We start from the raw sequence: 21,949 nt of genomic DNA on the forward strand, positions 1-21,949 counted from the left end.
TGCACAACTCAGCAAATCCAGAGAATCTGGTCCAAAAGCTGTAAAGTCACATGGGGTGTCACGTGGCATCACAGAAATATGCTAGCCAGAATGGTAGAAAATTTTACTCAGATACAAATCCTGATTTGTTGTTATGCTACAGCATCGGGCCGATTCTACCAGTGCAAAGGGACTGCAAGCCATCCACCGAGGAATTCCCCCTGTGTAGAAGGAATCTAGAGGACAGTAGGCTGCTGGATGCAAGTTGGGGTAGCTCGGAGGCAACCTCCCAATGGCCCCAGACTAAGGGAGACAAAAAAATAACATAGATCCACCTTCCCCGCCCCTCCTCTTGGGTCCTGCACCAAGCAAAGTGAGAATCAGGTCTGGAAGCTCCATTCTTTAAAGTATGGCTTTACTCAGACAACAAGTGAATCTATATAAGGGGCTTGCTCCCATAAGGCACTGAGCACTCATATCTCCCACTACAACCAACTGGAGCTGAAGACACTCACCGCCACCCCATAGGATCAGGCCTCAAGACATGAGCGATGGTGCAGCTATGACTATGTTAATTACAGTAAGAGACAGGCAGGCATTTGGAAGGAAGTGTAGTACGGTGGGGGAGAAATGTTATCAGTTAATTGGACACAGTACGATAAGCTTCCTCACTTCCTTCTGCCCTAGAAATAGTACAGGCCAAATTAGTCCCTGATGTAATCTCAACTAATTTAAATGGGGTCATACCAGGGATGAATTTGTCTGTGTCCTTGTTACTGTGCCATGGACTAAATGCCCATTACTACCAGCAGAATAATTCAAACAAAAGGAGATGCATCTTTTAACAGATTTAGTAGGAATGTCTGACAAATGAACTATAAATAGCCTTAACTGTACAGAGAATCCCCAAATTAAAGATCAAAATTGATCAAAAATGTCAAAATGTCAAATGTCAAAATCTGCTTGTTTACAAGCAAAAAAAAATTTCACCCACGCTTTAAAAACCCCCCCAGTGATTAATATCTGAGTATAAAATGCATCCTGCAGATTTAAATGGCAAGATCTCCAAATCTTGGTGAAATCTAGAGATCAATGAGTTTCATCAGTGACTCTGCTCACAATCTTTGTCAGGCTTAGTAATAAGATAATACATTATATTATAAGCAAGGCACTGACAGTTAAATGCACAGTGTGTACGAATAAGTTCCTTAACTTATTCTACCCAGTCTGTGAGCCTGTTATGTTAATTCTGCAGGCAACAAAAATGGCTATTGTATGTATGTGTACGTATGGCTGCAAGCATTTTAAAGGCTGTATTGTATACTATTCCTCCCCTCCCCCTCCCCCCCCTTTTTTAAGGGTACCGAGCTATGAAATTCTTACTAATCCAATTAGAAACTACACTACCGACTAGGCAAATGCCTATTACACAAAGGTCAGAGGATACCAAGCAAATTTCCCTTCATTATAATTTTATTTTTCTGCAGTGGTTGCTCCCTCTACAGGTTTGACTCTATTTCCATAAACCAGCACTTCGGCAATATTCTAGAAACCTGCCTGGAGTTACAAAACATTGCTTGGCTGACTGAAATGAAGATGATAGAACTTGGAAGTAATTCAAAAATCTATCAGACATGTCACACTTCTAAGGAGTTGGCAGTCCGGTGCTTATAACCACAGTACAAATTTGCAATTGCTTAATGTGAGTGGTTGTCCTTTGCTCTGAATTTCAGATCTCTACAGTCACCGTATATCACAGCTAAATACAATTTGCAATATTAAGTCCTGAATTGATTTTTTTAATGTAAATAAACTATTTCAGATATTGAAATATTAACTGAACAAATAAAAGATTATCTCTTGAGCTTAGCCAAGGGTTAGCACATGTCTCAGAGCATAATTTAACACTGAGTAATGCTGTACTTCCCCATGTGAACGAACTATTTATTTGCCAACTCAACTCTGGGCATTATTTTCCCATATGAACTCCCCCAGATCAAGAGCATGCAAAGAAGTCACATCATGTATCTTTCAAAGTGGAGATGCCATCCTCAGTTTGGATGTGCTGGAAGAGGCTATGAAGCTAGTTCTGTAAACAAGTGCTGTCTTTCTTAACACCCTTCTCCTTTGCATAGCTCAGTCTCAGTTAACAAAAGTCCCAATCACACCACAACTTAGCCATCTAGGGTGAAATCCTGGCCTCACTATCATTTTAAATGAGCCATGATTTCACCCCTGGAGCATTCACTGTTTATTAAAAGGACAGACAATATGAGGTTATGGTTTTCATAATTTTAGGACACGATTCTGTCACACTTCCTCACCTTACTCTGAGAATAGCCCATTCAATCAGACGGCACTACTTGTGGAATAAGAGCACTCAACAAGAGTAAAGGTGAACACATGATATTTATTTAGGAACAGATTCTTCCAGCCTTACTTGTGTTGAGTGGAATGTTACTCAGAGTAGTCTCATTTAATCAAAGGGGACTACTCAAGAAGCAAGGTACTACTTAGCGTGAATGCAGATGGCAGAATTGGTTAAAAGTAAAAAGCAGAGTTAAACACCTGCATAGCTGAGGGTAAACAGACTAAGAATCACAGCTGTATTAGTGTAGTCCAATGGAAAACACAAAATTAAGCCCCAATTCTCCAGTGTAATGTGGCTATTTTGTGCTCCTCAGAAATCCCAGGACTGACTGCCTTGAAACTAGCTTCCTTACTCTGCAGTTGAAGGATCCTAAAATTAAACAGAATTGCCATGCTGACTCCCAACAACACCCACTCTCCCAGATGTCCATGTAGGGAATGTCCTCAGAGAAAAGAGGGTGTGTCATCCCCTTGTCCACCAGATCCTCAGCTGCTGGAATATCCACACGGGGCTGTTGGCTACTGGTATAGATTATGATAGTTTCAAATTGCTCCAATTTATGCTGAGGGACTGGACTCACACCCTCATCTCAAAACTTGCACTAAGTGCTCCCTGGCCAAGTGATCAATTTAACTTTAATAAATACAATCAGGAAAATAAATACCTGATTGAGCAAATTTAAAAGGAGAGGGTACACTTAGTAAGAGCAATATATTCTATGTGACCAAATCCTGGGGTTCATACTCAGCTCTTACTTGGGAACTAGTTTATTGCTAGGTCTTTTTACTAGGCAAACTCATATTTACAGCTGCTGTGCCCACCGCTACATGCTCTATGCGCTACACAGCTCCAATAACCACAGCCCCACCACTTCTTAGAAACCCTCTCTGTGGCAGAAGGAGCCCACACAAAGCACGGTTCCGTGGAATGTAAGGGCACCGATCCTCTGTGCATGTTTCACACATCCGGCTCCACTAACCCCACATGGGAAGCATAACTGCAACATCTCCCCCTTGCTTATTCGGCTTTCCACTCCTGCAAAGGGCAAAACGCACCCCTTCCATACCTGCCCAAAATAACCAAGTTCTGCAACTATTTTACAAAATAATAAATGTTAGTATTGTATCCTGTTTTGAAAAAAAAGAATGCAGTGTTCTTTCCATCTTTTTGTTTGCCAGTAAAGTAATTGATCCCGTAAGACGAAAGGCTAATATCAGCTGTTTTGAGAATTGGTTAGATTTCTTGTAAGAATGAAGATGTAGGCCCTGAATCATCCGGTGAGTCACAGAGTGGACATCTGTTAACTACAGACTTACTGGTAACAGTCTTGTGTGTACTTTGCACCTCTGCATTTACCAATCTAGTTTCTTATGGATTAGAGTCAGTAATACAAACTTGCTTTTGACTTTTTGGTGCTGCACATGACAGAAAGTGCATTGATCATGCAAAGCTCCATTGGTAGAAAACAAAGATTAGGGTTAGATGTTAATTGAATTTATGCCTACATAACACACTCATTTACACTTTTAAAATATGTTTTTTTTCTTTAAAACAATTTCCATTCCATGTCTTTCCATCTTATTCTCCCACAGAGTGTCCATCAGTATAATATCTATACAATACACTGCATCCACAAATAATTGCAAAATTATGGGAGAAAAAATAAGAGGCCAAGACTAGGATGAAAATCTGACCTTTATATGTAAAATGTTGTTTTCTTCAATATAGTTTGTGACAATCTTTATTGGGGATTATGTATAAAGTTTAAAAGAGAAGAGTCACAAAAATTATTCAAGGACTGGAAAAAGTGTCTTACAGTGAGAGACTTAAAGAGCTTGATCTGTTTACCTCATCAAAAAGAAAACTGAGAAGTGACTTGTTTATGTATATGTACCTTCACAGGGAGAAAATAATAGGTTGCTAAAAGTATTTTAATCTAATTGGAGAAAGGCATAACAGGAACCAATGGCCAGAAGTTAATGACAGTCAAATTTCTAGAAATAAGGCACACATTTTTAAAAGTGAGGGGTGATTACCATTTGGTCAAAATATCAAGGTAAGTGGTGGAGTCCCCATTTCTAGAGGTCTTCAAATCAAGATGGATGCTTTTCTAGTAGATGTGCTTAGTCAAAAACAAGTTATTGGGCTCAATACAGGGATGACTGGGTGAAATCTTGGCTATGGTAATATAGGTCAGACTAGATGATCTAATAGTCCCTTCTAGCCTTAATCTATGAAAAATGTATTAAGTTGCTTTAAATAAATTTCTTTGTCAGAGGTTCTGCCTTTCATAGAGAACAAAATGTGTATCTACTGCAGAAGTATTTCAAGTTGCTATAATTCAAAGTGCAGGGACATAGAAATATTTACACATTTGGTTTTCATATTTATAAGCAAGAAATTCAGATGACAAATACACAGGACTATATTTTCAAAAACATATGTCTGATTTCTGTGCACTATTACCATATGTGCGCAAACACGCAGAGTTTATATGCATAATTCTAATGGATCTTTTAGGAAAAGATACGTATGTTATAGTTGGAGCAAACAACAACAGCGATAATAAAGATTGCCTGAGTGTTTCCATTTAAAGGCTGTATTTCAGATACTTTTAACCTTCACCTTTTGGTCTGAAATTTTCTGAGTCTGACCTCAGTTGAAGGATTATTTTTTAGGAAAGTTTGAGGAAAATGGTTCTGTCATTTTTTAGTACAATAATAGTGAAAAATATAAACAGCTCTTAATGGCTCTAATGAGCCCTCAGGGAGTGACACAACTTGGAAATTTGGCAATTGTAGTAAATAAGTTAATCCCTCCCTGAATTCTCACTGTTCTGCTAGCACTGTCTGTGTATGTAAGAAAACTCCAGGTCATTAAAAAATGCAGGTGTGTCTGGAATGAGGTAGGGCTCCCTTATTGCATAGATTCTTAGAAAGTATGCATGAAAATGAGGAAGGACTCATATGGGGATGTGGAAGGGCCAGTGCAGGAAAGACTGTGCAAACTTCCTGCACAGCAGCAAAACATGGACAAGTTTGATTTTCCTTATTTACAGAGAGTTTATGTTTTTCACAACACAAAGATCATCAGTGACAATGCACAAAATGTACATGTTCACACGTGGAGGTAATGCTGAAAAAAAATCAGGCCTAAAAATATAAAAATCCTGATAAGTTCCTAGGTCCAGGCAAGGAAAAGTATCACTTACACTGCATCATTATTAGTTTTTTTCCCTAAAAATGAATATGTTTAATAACTTCTAACAAATGTAACCCCAGGTTCATATTTGATATTTATCCACTATGTGTGCTGGACTTCTGGTGGACAATTTCTCAGAATGCATATTTTCCCTAGCAGGAGATCTCTACTCTCAATCACTAGGTTCAGGCTGTACTATCAGTGTGTTCTGTGGAAAAACCTCTAAAACATATGGGTTGTAAGAGTTGTTATTATTGGAATCCAGGCATGTGTAGCAACACCTGTCTTATTTGGCAGGGCTTTTGTCGAGTTTTCTGGAAGAAATGCTACAATAATGAGATTTCTAATAGCCACTGGCATTGATATGTTTAGGGTAATTCTGCACATAGAAGTTTTCAAATTTCAAGAAGTTTCACATTTAACAACTATTTTAAGTCAATAGAATGATCTAATACACATGTGAATGTTCGCTGCTGGCTCAGTGGCATGGCAGCTTGCCTGCTTTGCTGCCAGCTAGGATAGTGGGAAAAGAACTGTGGAAACTAAATACACTTTAAGGGCAGACCTATTCAGTTGTTCAGAGGAAGTGCCAGCTTCAGTATCATGTTAGTGCTTAAGAACCAATGACTGAGCCATGGCAACAGCCCAAAGGGAACTATTCAACTGCTATTTTAGCATGACAAGCAGCACAATTTTGGGGGGAAACGTTCAGCATGATGTGCAGGTATTCTGCTTTGCAACTCTCACTAATGTTAAGAGGAGTCAGCCTGATAAATCTCAGCACTTCATACTTAAAATTTGCTCTCAATGTGTGCTTTGAGAAGCAATGAGGGGAGAAGAGGACTTCAAAGCAGAATAGTGAGAAAATTCAACATCTGAGAAAGTAACTGAAGAAACTTTCCAACAGCTCAATAAAGTGACTGTAAATCCCAGATTATGGCACCACAAGTAAAATATTTTCAGTTAAGAAGTAAAAAGTAGTAAGATAGTAGCAGGATATGGAATATAAAAGGAAAAAAAGTAAATTAATATGTTCCAACAGAGGCTATAAACTAACTACTCCATGTCCTAAGGCTCAGATGGAAAGGACAACTGAGATAAGATCTTTTTCATATTTTCTTTTTCAATACCCTTCTAGCAATCTCAGTGCTTGTGTGTTGATTGCAATGACACTACCACCTATTTGATATGGGATGGGAAGAAAAGTTCCAGTCCAGTTTGAAAATAAGGTGAAAGAGCAATTTAGTGAGGATTTAGTGTACTGTTTTTATTAAACAGAAGGGCAAACACAATAGCAGCAGCAAAGGTGTACAGTTTCCATCACACACTGGTAGGAGATTAATTCAAATTCTGTAACCATGACAAAGTTACACAGTCTGAGACTGGTCTGAGTAAACTGAACGGAAAGGGAAATACACTGTACCTAGGCAAGTTCCATTTGAAATGGAATTTTACTCACTATGGAATACACCTACTAGTGCCATTACAATTATCTGCTAAGGTTAAGGCTCTGACCCTGTTTTCAACATGTACTCATATAATCCAGAAAAATTCACTATGGCATGAACTGGCTCACAGTTCAGGAATATTTTGTTTGTGAAAATAGCAGACTCTGAAATAAATGGGCAGAAAGTTCAGAAGGCCTAAGCAAGTGCAGCAGAATCTTCTTTACTCAGGTGGGAATTCAAAAAGGCCCTGACTGAGGCAGCAAGAGAAGTCACAGAAGTGAACTGTTTTTTCCAAAAAACCCAAGCACTTTAATCCTCCATCCTACACCAAGCTGAAGTAGCCATGCTTGGTACAGAGGAGCTATTGATACGTGGAGACATACCTATCTCATAGAGCTGGAAGGGTCCCTGAAGGGTCATCAAGTCTGGCCCCCTACCTTCACTAGCAAAAGCAAGTACTGATTTTGCCCAGCTCCCTAAGTGGTCCCCTCAAGGATTGAACTCACCAACCCTAGACTAACAAGCCAATGCTCAAACCACTGAGCTATCCCTCCCCCCAAGGTGCCAGGAGGAATCCTATATCCCAAGCTGTGGATCTGCAGGCTAGTTAGATGGCTGATCTGCAGGATAGCTGATATGAAGCTGCTCTTGCAGCCTAGAGGCTGTAATAATCCCTTTTGATACCGCTTCCAGTCTGTGCTGCACCCTCTGAAACAGCAGATGATGAATCCACAGGTTGTCTTGAACCTTCTGGCTCTGCTTTGCTTCTTGCCTAAACATCCCTAAAACCCATTCCCCAGGGACATGTAACAGCCCTGTGAAATTGAGTTCTGCTGCCCAAAGGGTGTGTGAACCATGTATCTTGGTCTCCCCACAACACATTGATTTGGCTGTGTCTCAGACTAAGTACAGAGAAGGAGGGTCTAGATTCTGCACCGACAGGGCTAGCTCCAGCTCTTTTGCCGCCTCAAGCTGTGAAACGGGGATAAAAAAAAAAAAAAGACAAAGCCGCGATCAGCGGCACTTTAGCGGCAGCTCTATCGCGCCGCTTCATTCTTCACTCCCAGAGGGACTGAGGGTCCCGCTGATGAATTGCCGCAGAAGACCTGGATGTGCCGCCCCTTTTCATTGGCCGCCCCAAGCACCTGCTTCCTTTGCAGGTGCCTGGAGCCGGCCCTGTGCACTGAGTAGAAAACACATTCCATGGCCTTCTTCCATCCAAAATGTTTGCTTTAATAATTCACTTATCACCATCATCATCTTATCTTTTGTTACTAATTACAATACAAGCATGGAAACAGATAAACAAATCATTAGTATGTATCTTGACAAGAATACAATGAAGAAATATGTTTGTTAATTTAACAAGCAGCTGAGGTTTAGCCTCTTGACTGGTATACTTCTTTTAGCAGTCAGTAAGCTGATGTCTTGAAAGTCACTGCATTCCGCTTGCACTGTTGTCGCAATAACTTTCTCCTTTCTCTTATCACAAACAATATTTGATACAGAGATATAACTAACAATGGTAATAACTGCAGCTCAATCCAGGTTGATAGTGACCTATGTTGTTACCACCTGATGGCTGTTTGATTGTTTTTGTGAAATGAGTTGATTGGTCTCAGTCCAGTTCCTGGCAGGTGCTGACTTTCCCAAAACACATCCAGAACTGGCAGTAATGGGCACTCTTGTTAAAAGTCTTCATAGAGAAGCTGAGTATATATGGAGACAAAATTTACCTCCCACCCTATATGTGGTGCCATAAGGTCAGAGATGTAATACATTGGAAGGGAGGTGGGAGAGAGAGAATATTGCACTTCTCCTGCTTCTGCTGCATCCACCATGGGGAAGACGATGACTTTAAACTTCAAGGTTGGCAATAACTGGCTAGATGCATTTCACTAGGCTAAATTCATTACAGACTGCCATAAAAAGGGGAATGAGGAGGCGTTATAGAGTCATGAAGATACACGTGTACCTTACTGAGTAACTGTGATCTTTTATTGTTACCCTTGTGCTTCCTCTCTCTTTCCCTCCCTTTTCCATTTATGAGCCTCTTATATTGTGAGAAACTTAGATTGTGGGCCCTTCTGGGTGGGGACCGGGATTTTTCTTGTATTTGTGAGGTGCCTACTGCAAATTTGAATGTTATATCATTAATAGCTAGGGCCCCATGTCTGTCATAGATGTTGCAGAATCCCTGGGGTTGCCGGAGCAGCTGCTGCTCAGGCAGCCCCCTGCAGCGGTCCCCAGAGTGTTTGCGGAGCAGCCACGGTCGGCGGCCCCGCAGCTGGTGCTGCTGGCCCCTGGGCACGCCCCCACCAGCCAGAAGCCCCCTCATAAGATTTAGTCAGGGATATTTATAGTAAAAGTTATATAGCCATATAGTCATATAGGTCACGGGACAGAATTTTTGTTTATTGTCCATGATCTGTACATGACTTTTACTAAAAATACCCTGATTAAATCGTAACCTTATTAATAGAAAATAACACCATAACTTTATAAAACTTTTAAAGAATTAACATCTCATAGGAAAATACTTACATTTGATGCTGGTTAACCTGCTTTTTGGCACTGAACAGTCTACGGCTGCTGAAACAAAAAAAATAGACGTGAGTATGCAAGATCCTATGCTTAATATTGCTATGGTTAGAACAATATATTACCAAAATATCACTAAACAATGACTTGTTTAATTAAAGGCTAACAGTTTAGCTAATTAGGTATACAGTACCCTGTCTCTGAGAATGGCTGGAAGAAGGTGGAAAAGTGTAATGCATCTAGTGTTGTGATAATATATCATGAGAGAGGAATTTCTTCCTGACCTTAACTAGGTCCTGATCCTATAAACACGTGTGTGTTTAACTTTAAGCATGTGAGTAATCCCATTGATTTCAATAGGACTACTCAGGTGCTTAAAGTTAAATATGAGTAAGGCTACATTTTAGTCATGGCTATTTTTAATATAAGTCATGGACAGGTCATGGGCAATAAACAAAAATTCACGCCCCTGTGACCTGTCCATGACTTTTACCAAAAATATCTGTGACTAAATCTTACCAACTTCCCCAGCTGTTGGGATGGCCCTGGGGTCAGCTGCATCAATGCTGCAAAATTCATGGAGGTCATGGAAAGTCACGGAAGCCGTGACTTCCATGACCTCCATGAATGATTCGCAGCCTTAAGTATGAGCATTAATATTTGCAGGATTTGGACCAGTTTATGCCATGAAGCATGGGAATAAGCTGTGAAATTTAAAACAAACAACACACACAAAAATCTACTTTTTTTTTTAAAGTATGCGCACAAAATATTTAATAAATTCCCAATGACCCTTGGGTCACTGCCTCAGATCCAGGACATTATATTCTATTATTTGACTTAAAAAAAAAGTTAGGCAGAGCTTTGTAACCTACTTTTTTCCACTTGATTCTTTAATGAAAGGTTGACTGTAAACACTGCATAAGGACAGCACCACAAGTTTCTAAGCTTCAGTAATATTCAACCTTTGGGCAAAGTTTTGCCATAATTAAGCATAATGTACTAAGTTTTGCACTAAATGTATACAAAAAATGAATTAGCTGTTCTAAGTAATTGAAATGGAAAAGGTATTGCTTCAGAAGGCTGTAATGGCTGGTATGAAATCTGAATTGTGCTTTGGTGCAAAAAATTTCCAAATACAATACAAGACAGAGATAGTTGGGAATAACCTCTCCAAACTGGAATAAGAAATTAAAATGAAAAGGTTGTGCAAGTTAAGGAAATCTGTGAAGCAGCCTGCATAAATGTCTGAGAACTGCAACTCCTCAGATCATATCTGGAGCAGGTTGCTTGTGATATGTCACCCTTTTAGATGTCATCAGGAGGAGGGAGAAAACTTGTTCACCTTAGCCTCCAATGATAGAACAAGAAGCAATGGGCTTAAACTGCAGCAAGGAGATTTAGGTTGGACATTAGGAAAAAGGTTTCTAACTGTCAGGGTAGTTAAACACTGGAATAGATTGCCTAGGGAAGTTGTGGAATCTCCATCTCTGGAGATATTTAAGAGTAGGTTAGATAAATGTCTATTAGGAATGGTCTAGACAATATTTGGTCCTGCCATGAGGGCAGGGGACTGGACTTGATGACCGCTCGAGGTCCCTTTCAGTCCTAGGTATCTGAATCTATGAATCACAATTTTAGAAAAATAAAATTGTAAATGAAGCACACACTGGAGCTTCTGTATTCAGCTTTTGGTGCTTCTCTGTGCCTAACAAAAAGTTATTTGCATTATCTTCTTATTCAAACTCTTGAGTCTGAATTTTAGTGATTATTAATACCTGAAGATTAGCAGTATCATTAGCCTGATTTCCTTTGACCGTCATCCCACAACAAGCAAAATGGATGAGGCAACAAAGAGGATAAAGTGTTGGATTCTTAGTTCATAAGCAACCAATATAAACTGCACTGTTATGAAAAGGCAGTGGTTGACTAGCTTTCCCTTATAAGCTCAATTTATCACAGCTATCTGATATTCAAACTAAAACAATCTCCCTGATTCCTCTCATGAGTGCTCATTCCTCTGCCACAGAAAATTAAGGTGTGCATGGAACCTTTACTCTGAAGTTCCAGACTTCCTAACATTTGCTTTGTGAAAACATTACTCTAAAGTTTGAATTTACTTCTCTGTAAAGAACAATGAACATTAATATTACTTTATGAATAACAAAGATTAATAGTATCAGAGGGGTAGCTGTGTTAGTCTGGATCTGTAAAAGCAGCAAAGAATCCTGTGGCACCTTATAGACTAACAGATGTTTTGGTGCATCTGACGAAGTGGGTATTCACTATAAGGTGCCACAGGATTCTTTGCTGCTTTTAAAGATTAATAATAGATTATAATAATTTACCAACATTTGGGGAAATTTTTCAAAGTGCTAAACACTCACATCTTCCACTGACTGCAATGAGAACCCTTGTATTTAGCACCTTTGAAAATTAGGCCTTTTTGGGGTTTCATTTGTTTGTTTTTAAAAGATGAAATGCTCTACATTTCTTCTGATGTAACTAATCTGTGTTTACCACCACAAACCTATCCTAATGAAGGTTTTTTTGTTTTTGTTTGCTCTATGCAATTTACTTAGCATCAGCAACAAAACAGAGTGAAATGAAGGGAAATCAAAGACAGACTCACAGCACTAAACATCATTAAATAAAGTAGTATCTTTCTATCATCACCTGAATGAATAATAAAACAAGATGTTAATGTGAGAAAAACAAGCACACACAGAATTACTGGATGACTTTTCATATTTATAATTAGTGGGAAGCAGCCAACTGACATCAGCAAGGAACTGTACCAGCAAAAACAAAACTTTCTACAACCCAATTTCTGTTACAGGTCTATTCTAATGCAAAGTGAAGGAAGGAGCTAAAACTGGATGTAGAAGTTTCATGTTTGGATGTTTTTACCTTTGGCTGAAAGGATTTTGTTATAATGAAAAGCCAAGTGATCCCTGATCAGGTACTGGTTATTTAGTCTCCGGGAGGAGTCAATGCAAAAAGCTATAAAATTAAACACATTTGAATGTTATAAAAAGTAATGTAAAGATAGTTATTAATTAATTACAGTTCAAACCCAACACAGTTCCAAACAAGAGCTGCAAAGATGGCAGGCAGTGTTACATAATGGAGGCCACAAGAACCAGAGCATCAGGCTGCCCTTGCCTTTCTCCTCCCAACTTCACAAGCGACATGCCCTAAGGGGACACTTGTCTTTCCTAACAGCTTCAGAATCATGGTACTTTTGGGAAAGGGTACCGAGGCTTTCACTCATGCTTGGTTCTAGGATATCATTTCTCCCTCCTACCTTTTCTCCTTTCCCTGCAGTGTTAGTTTGCATTACAACCCCAGATTCAGTGTTTAAGCACACTTATTCCATCTTCTACAAGATCATACTGCATCTCTAAACCAAACTGCAATTTGGTGGTCATCAAAGTGTGCTAATGCTCCCTCCCCTCTTTAAAACTGAATAGCGTATGTCTGACAGCCTCAAATCCAGGTGTTCTACCCATGAATCCAAGGCACTTTGTCTCTCTCACATTAATGGGCTGGTTTGGTAGCATTTTCATAGTTAAAATGCTGAGCTGATAAAGTCCCAGTTTTCCATCACTTCCACCGCATCCATCCAACCCCAAACTTTTAAAAACTTTTATTCCAAACCAGTAACAGAATATATGTTTAAATTTCATCAGTATAAATAAATACATTTAAAAACAATACTCAGTTAGCTGTCCCACCCCTCCATTTACCTGCCAGCCCTCAAGGTGAGGGTCTGCAGGAAAATGTTATTCACATTGTTAGAAGGTTTAGTGATATTACCAACTGTTATATGGGAAACAGATGTAAGCAGAGTCAGCATAAGCTCTACCCTGACATCTGGTGGAAAGAATTTCAGAGAGTGTATTTGCATAGGCACGCCTACCCTATCCCAGACTGCCGAGCTGTGGGACTGCTTGGTGACAAATGACTCACCCTCAGTTGGGTGGTACTTGCTAGACAAGGGACATGGGTTCCAAAACCCAGTGAATTGAGAGAGGTTGGGGACAGGTATCTGTGCCTGGTGGTGCAGTCTCCTTGTGGAGCCAGAAGCACCAGTTCCACCTCCTCCTCTCTCCACTGTGGAATGTCAGAGTTGATTTTTTTTATTCCCTCAAGAATCTAAATACAGGTTATTGAGCTGAACTTTGGGCTAATAGTGCACTAGCACTGGGGCTCCTCTACTAAGAGCTGAGATCACTAAGAGTTGAAATCACTAAAGAGCTGAAATTACTGAGCTGAGAGCACTGAGTACTGTGCTAACTAGTGGGGGAGCCTGAAGCTATACTGTGGAACAGAGCAGCTGGCGGAGTGGAGCAGATCATGGGACAGCTGGTGGCAGCAGAGCGGCTAGCAGAGCGGAGTAGCTGTGGGACGGGTGGCGCGGCCCACAGAGCAAGCGGAGCTGAGCAGTTTGCAGAGAGAACTGGAGCAGCTCATGGAGCAGAGCAGCTGGTGGAGCGGAGCAGTTTCTGAGGACGGCTGGAGGAGCAGAGTGGAGCGGCTGGTAAAGCGGAGCAGCTCGTGGAGAAGGCGGAAGCAGAACCCACGGAGAGGCAGGGCAGTTGGCCCCGGACCACGTAAGATGCCCCTTTCTACCCAGGCTGGGGGGAGGGACCTCTACAGATAAACTCTCGAACTCTGGGGTGGCATTGACCAGAGACTTTTGGGTTGTTGGACTTTGGGGTGATTGGACTTAAAACCCTAAGGGGAAAAAGGACAGTGCCAAACGTACTTGGAGGTGGGTTTTTGTTTATGGTCTGTGTTATAACCCTGTTTGTGGTGTTTCTCCAATGGAATGCCGCATTGATTCCTTCCTTTATTAAAAAGATTTCACTACACTCAGACTCTGTGCTTGCGAGAGGGGAAGTATTGCCTCCTAGAGGCGCCCAGGGGGGTGTGGTATGTGAGTGTCCCAGGTCACTGGGTGGGGGCTCGAGCCGGTTATGCATTGTGTTACTGAAATGGAACCCCTGGATACTGAACCCGGCCCTTGTTGCTGCCAAATCAGCGGGGCAGAAGGGTTACACAGAGATTCCTAAACTCACGACATTGTGGATAAGGGCCTGATGCTGTGAAATGTTGACATTAGTGAGAGTTCAGCACACTCAGCACCTGACATGATCAGATTTGTCCCACAGAGTCCTAAACCATTTTCAATCATTTATTTTTATTTAAACATAATCTTTGTCATTCATGTTTAAGATATCTTACGACACAAAAATTTTAGCTTGGACAGAGTTCAAGAAGTCCCTGTAAATATAGGTACTGTTTTAGCAGGGCATTTAAACACATACTCAAGTGGTCTACAGAACAGAGGGGACTACTCACAATCTTAAAGTTATACATATGCTTAAGTGCTTTGCTCAATGGGAGCCATAGCTTCTTCATCACCTGAATGGAAACAAGCTCAATATCATATTAGAATACATATTATTCGTTCTATTTGAGCTATTAGCTCATAAAAAATAACACTTAAAGGTAGTATTTTTACCTTTTTAGCTGTAATTTTATGTATTCTAGCCAGCAAAAGCACCAAGATACATAAAACCCAATGTGAAAAGACCAAATGTCCTTTCAGTAAAGCACATTTGTATATTACTATTATTAAAACTTCAGTAAAAGTTTAAGTCAAAGGTTTTAACAAAAATATTTTTTTAAAAATCATAAAATGAACATGTCCATACAAAGCAACAATGACAACCATTTTACCTAATCATACATATTACTTACCATTACTCTGAGTACTTAAATGTCCTTTAAATGGGCTTGCTGGACCATATCTGGGAATGGCTGGGTATTCGCTCACTTAAACAAAAATGTCAAACAATTAGAAGGAAATACATATTTTGACAAATAGGATAAAGCAGAACATGTTTCTTTAAAGCTGCGAAGGTCTGCTTAAATTGGTTATTATGAGAAATTTGAATCTGCGGCAGCCAATCATTACTGGAAGGGTGGACTTTATTTAATGCTATAACGTGAACATCATTACAGTTCAATGAGCTTCACATATTACCTAAATACCAAAGTATGATTGTTGAGAGACAGCGTGGGTGAGGTAATTTCTTTTATTGGACCAACTTTGGTTGGTTAGAGAGAGACAAGCTTTCGAGATTACACAGAGCTCTTCTTCAGGTCTGGAAAAGGTACTCAGAGTGTCACAGCTAAATACAAGGTGGCACAAATTGTTCTGCATAGAGAATGGTCCCTTCAAAGGAACGTTCCTTTGAAATATAACAACTACTTATGCTAAACAATATGTGCCACCTTCTATTTAGCTGTGACACTCTGAGTCTGTTTCCCAGACCTGTGGAAGAGCCTGTGTAAGCTTGAAAGTTTGTCTCTCTCACCAACAGAAGCTGGCCCAACAGAAGATATGACCTCAACCACCTTGTCTCTCTAATATCGTGGGACTGACACAGCTACAACAACACTGCATACAAAGTATGACTGTGATGTTTTCATAGATTCATAGAGTTTAAAGCCAGAATGAATCATTAGATCTCCTGTATATCACAGTCCATTAAATTTCACTCAGTTATCCCGTACAGGGCCCAATAAAAACTCATGTTTGGCTAAAGTATAACTTCTTTTAATGTTTTATTGTAAGGACTTTAAATCCATTACATCAAATGACTGATGTACGTATAATCTTTTCCGATGATAGATGCTGATGTAATTTAAATTCATGCACATAATTTACACGGCTAAATTCTGAACACTTTAAGGAAACAATCTGTGCTTTCTCCTCCAATAAGAAACCATCTTGGCAATAAAGGAGTTGTTTCGAAGTATGCTGTGTATAGATAACCTGGTATTGCACTGGCTGAGGTCATTTAAAAAAATAATCATTCAACTTTCCAACAGTTTGATGGACTGGCAGAGATTCCATTTAATATTTTTAGATCTAAAACAATCACAGTGCAGCTATTCTATGACAAATGTTGATGCAACAACTCACCCTAGTACCAGTTGTTTGGCATAATAGGAGAATAAGCATCATAGAATCAACATATTCTGCTCAGAAAATAAATGTCTTAATATTAAATGCAGCAGCTGTTGTTCACTGGTCAATATTTTATCCCGTTAACAGTCAGTATGATTTTCAAAAGGGCTCAGCACACTGAGTGCACTTGAAAATCCCATCTATTGTCTCTTATGTAAATTAGGATCTTAAAAATCACCACCTGATTTCAGAGAAACTCCACATTTCTGAAGCCATTTTTAAAAGGAAATATTGATTGATATGAGCAATAACATGCTCTGAGCCTTCACTCTATGTGGCTAATCCCAAGAATTTAAAATATAAAACAAAGAAAAAATCCATAAGACTCTTCTAAAACAAGATTTCTTTCTTGAAGTTTAAGTACCATACCTACTCCACTTACTATTGACTATAATAATTTGCAGTCAATTTCAAGGAACATATGATCATTGTCAAGGGCTGAACTAGCTCGTTCTCTCTCACCTGTAGATGTTAAGAGAGCCTGAAATGGTCATGTGAATGATTGCCCTGCAACTGATACATGGCACCACTGTGTGCAAGTAAAAACACATGACAAGGTGCATGGTCATAAACAGATGTAAACACACCTCAGGTGCTCTGTGAGGTAAGAGGCTGAAAGTAACCAATAATGTGTGGTTATCTAATGCACTTGGACTCTTCGGTGTCTGGTACAACTACACTCCATGAAATACACTATGCTTTTTACTATATTAATTTTTTTTAAAACTAAGATATTTGAAAAATTGTGGAGAAAAGAAAGATGTCTTTATTCTGAGATACATAGTATTTTTTAAAATTAAAATTTAAAAATATTATGTTTTTTTTTAAATCCCCTAATTCAAGGTCCTTCATATTAGAAGTAGGGATGTAACTTTTACTATTCAGGTCAACACCAAAACCTAGCCATCCTTTTCTTCATCCGCATCTTTTTTCCATTCTTCATTACTGCTTCTATCCATTCTTGTTTCCTGGTTGCTTCTCTTTAACTCCTCTCCTATTCTCTGATTGCGTACCCTTCCTTCCCAGTCCAAATCCCTCACTGCTTCCCTTCCCATCACCTCTGCTCCATGTACAAGCAGAGAAACAAAGTGAAACTGATAAAATAGAGCAGCTCTCTGGTTATGGCCCCAATCCTCCAAAAACTTACATATCTGCTTAACTTTAACCAGATGGGAAATCTAATTACATGCTTAAAGTTTAGCACTTGGGTGAGTGTTTACAGAATTGAGGGCTATATTTGTTGCTTCTGGCACATGGAACGTAACAGTAAAGAAGGTATGGGGAACAAGATAAAATTGGTTTGCATTTGATGATTTCTAAAAACTAGCTATAAACTATAGGACCCTTTTGGCTTTTAAAGGCTGTAGTATTTTAAAGCACTGCTAATACAAATCAAAATAGAAGGGGAAATCTTAAGACATTCTTCTTTTGGATGGGTGTAATGATTTCAATGAGGGCAAAGTAGTAAATTTCTTTCTGTGTAGTTACATTAAATACACCTCTACCCTGATATAACGCAATCAGTTATAACACTAATTCGGATATAATGTGGTGAAGCAGAGCTCCGGGGTGGGGGGGGGAAGGGACGGGAGGCTGCATGCTCCAGCAGATCAAAGCAAGTTCGACATAACGTGGTTTCACCTATAACAAGGTAAGATTTTTTGGCTCCCGAGGACAGCGTTATATTGGGGTAGAGGTGTACTATAGATCCTGAATAGATAGTCAAAGCCACTGTCACATGGAATCTTCTTTTATAATATAACAGCATTTCCAAACCTGGGATGTCTTAATGCTCAGTGAATGTATAGTTTTATTATACAAGCTCTTTAATGGGCTTTTTACTGTATTCCAAATGTAGGCATATTACATTTCACAGAAACAAAGCACAAATGCTATAGAAATCTTCTGACTATTCACCAGGAGCTCTGACTACAAAAGAGAAGGAGCTATCAAGTCCATTAGCTTAAAGCATCTATCTGTTTTTTGGATGCACTGCAAAAGCTATTACTCTTGAAAAGGACAGGATATATCTGTTGCTAATTTTCACATGCAACTAAATAATTTGAGAGGCACATTGTGATCTGGGTTACTACATATTTACATCCTGAATGTCTACTATACACACAGATTATTTGACCCTACAAGAAATAAAATGAGCCACGTCCAGACTGTTGCCAGATCCTATCTGTTCGTCATTTAAAATATCTTTAAAATCGGTCATTTCTCCTGCACTTAGATCACTATCTCTTGGCCCTACCTTAGTCAATTATCTACTTGACTACTGCAACTCCTTCTCCCTGGCTTCCCTGCCTCTGACTTGCCTTTCCTCCAGTACATATCAAATGCCACTAGTAAAGTCATCTTTCTTGATTGGTGATCAGATCAGCTTAACCCCTTAAATGAATTCCTCATTTGACTTCCTCTCATCTTTCATACCAGGTTCAAATATCTCAGTCTCATCAGGGAGGCTCTTTACATTTACACTCCTGCTTTCATCTCTGCTCTTGTATCTTTCTAAACATTGCCCCTCTGACTTCACTGAAGCCTCCTGACTAGTTATCACCTTTGGCTGTGCACACACTAGTATTTTCCTTCAAACTTTCCACCATCACTACTGTGGACACCTGGATACTGGCTTTTTAATTATCATGTCACCTAGATCTGCTCTAAGCAAGCATACACAATGCAGTGGTTAAAATACTGGCAGATAGTCTATACTAGCACTCCCACCATTATTAGCAGTGGTAGTATGATGGAAGGAAATTTGAAGGAAAATGCTAGTATACGTATATTATTCGTAGCCTTCTTTCTCTCATTTGCAACCCATCTTTCATCTTGTCCTCATCGCTGGAATAGCTTCGTCTTGTGTGCCACTCCACTTAAAGGCATCCTTAAAACGCTCCTTCCACAGTGTCCTCCAATGAGAATTTATATTTATAGTTTTAGAACAAATATAAATATTAAATTGAATTATAATTAAAAAAAATATTAAAATCCTAAGTATCCAACAACAAATGTGAAAATAATAAACTAGCAATCTGCTCTAGGAATCTCCCTGTCTCTGTTACTTTTGCGTAGTATTCATGATCTAATTTAGACCTCTATCCTGCAAAGCATGACTCTCTGAACTTAGTCAGACTGTTCACAGTTAAAGTTATGGAGGTATGTCTTTGAAGGATTGGGGCCACAGATTATAAACATCAAGAAGCAGGGGACTTGTATTTTAGCTGCTTATGAAGTGGTACGGCATCTACATAATTCAGAAATCTGGGCTAGAGAGGAGATCATAGAATCAACAGATTCTCATCCAGAGCTGATCAAATGGAACCTAAGTTTTCCATCACTTTGTAAGTGATGTACAGCTGAGTCAGATAATACCATAAAAATACACATTTTATAGACAGATGTCTAATTATAAGATCATCTCTAATGTATTATTTCAGGTGAAGGAATCCTGGAGAGAACAGTCCAGGAACCATAAGAGTATCCATTTGTGCATTCCTGTAACTATAATTTTGATCCTATTCAGTTAATCATACAGTTTGGATCTGATTTTAAAGGCGTTCACAGACGTGAAACTCCTACTGTCTTCAGTTGGAACTGTGGCTCCTTAGCACCCCTGGAAATCAGGTACTTTATTTTTTAACATTCATTTACATTATAGCCATCTGTAAAAGCAGCACGTTATACCACCAGCAGATGGCACACTGTTCAACTGTAACAAGGGAAATATTTGGTGCTACTGTACCAGCCTTTTACTATTAATACATGTTATTTGTAAAAAACAAAACAATGATCTAAATCATCCGTCTACCACAGGAAAACCCGAAAGACAGAGCCAAGAGGGAGATATCTTGCAGAGTTACCTCTGAGTCTTTCTCCTCAGGAGGAGCAGGGTCTGCCCCCAAACTACACAGACCTCAGGAAATTAGCTGAAGACACAAAGCCATCTAATAACAGGCGCTATCATTCCCCCATAGACTCAGGAAGACAACATTATGTCAGTTTACACTCAGTTCATATTTCAAGGTTATCTTCACAATGACAAAGACTAGAAATTAAAATGTAAGGCTTATACTTGGGAGCACAGGGGGCAGATTCTTCAGGAAATAACATGGCTATAGAATATACATAAGCTTGACAATAGAGATGTTTTCTGGGGGACTTGGATAATCGAGGGGGAGGAGTAAAGATGACTTGTTCTGGGAAGATGGGAAGGGGGAATAAAGGTAGTAAGACTTGTACCTATCACTTCAAACAATATAAATGCATTCTGTCTACTGTAAGAGAGATATAGTGGGAGAGGTAATATCTTTTATTGGACCAGCTTCTATTGGTGAAAGAGACGAGCTTTTCAGCCATACAGAACTCTTCTTCAGGTCTGGGAAAGGTACTCCAAGCTTCACAGCTAAGTGCAAGGTGAAACAGGTTGTTAAATAGTCAACATATATTCTAAGGCAATGTTTCCCAAACTTGGGATGCCACTTGTGTAGGCAAAGCCCCTGGCAGGCCGGGCTGGTTTGTTTACCTGCCCCGTCTGCAGGTCCGGCTGATCGCGGCTCCCACTGGCCGCGGTTCGCTGCTCCAGGCCAATGGGAGCTGCTGGAAGCGGCAGCCAGTACGTCCCTTGGCCCACGCCGCTTCCAGCAGCTCCCATTGGCCTGGAGCAGCGAACCGTGGCCAGTGGGAGCCGCGATCCGCCGGACCTGCAGACGGGGCAGGTAAACAAACCAGCCCGGCCTGCCAGGGGCCTTCCCTACACAAGCGGTGTCCCAAGTTTGGGAAATACTGTTCTAAGGGATCATTCAAGATAGAGTAACCGGCTAACACCTCTGCACACATAGGACAAAAAAGATGGGGTTAGTGTTATAGATTGTTATAATAATCCAGTGTCTCTGTTTTATACAACTACACTGCATACAACAATGGAAGATATCGAATTTAGGTGTTTGAAGCTACACCTACTTCTGTCTACTGTTGTAAGTCTGCTTTGTCTATTTAGGACCTGATCCAATACCCATTTATGTCTGTGGGAGTCTTTCCAATGACAGTCCTTCCCCTGATTTCAATAAATTTTGGATTAGGCTCTCAAACTGTAAATTCTCTTGGGAAATAATCATGTTTGTACACTGCCCAGAACAATGGGTTCCCAGTCCTGATTGGGGACTTTTAATACAACAGTAATATAAATAATAATAAAATTTCTGATTGAAAATGAACCTTTGCTACCTGTGCTTTTCTTTTCTTGTAAAAATAAATGATTCCATTGTAAACACCCTTTGACCACAGTTTTAAACTTTTTGTTAACACATATGTAGAACTGAACTGGGAACTGTACAAACCAGTTTTAGCTTTAAGAAATTA

General features: G+C 39.7%; 1 protein-coding gene across 1 annotated transcript in view; it reads right to left on the reverse strand.

The window, feature by feature from the left end:
• SPATA7 (spermatogenesis associated 7) overlaps positions 1-21,949 on the reverse strand; it is a 96,257-nt gene that overhangs the window by 53,411 nt on the left and 20,897 nt on the right. Inside the window, 3 exon segments of the mRNA XM_030558969.1 lie at positions 9,544-9,591; positions 12,451-12,543; positions 15,310-15,384. Coding sequence (XP_030414829.1) covers positions 9,544-9,591; positions 12,451-12,543; positions 15,310-15,384 — 216 coding nt within the window.

This window comes from Gopherus evgoodei, chromosome 4 (assembly GCF_007399415.2).
Source record: "Gopherus evgoodei ecotype Sinaloan lineage chromosome 4, rGopEvg1_v1.p, whole genome shotgun sequence".
Taxonomy (NCBI): domain Eukaryota; kingdom Metazoa; phylum Chordata; order Testudines; family Testudinidae; genus Gopherus; species Gopherus evgoodei.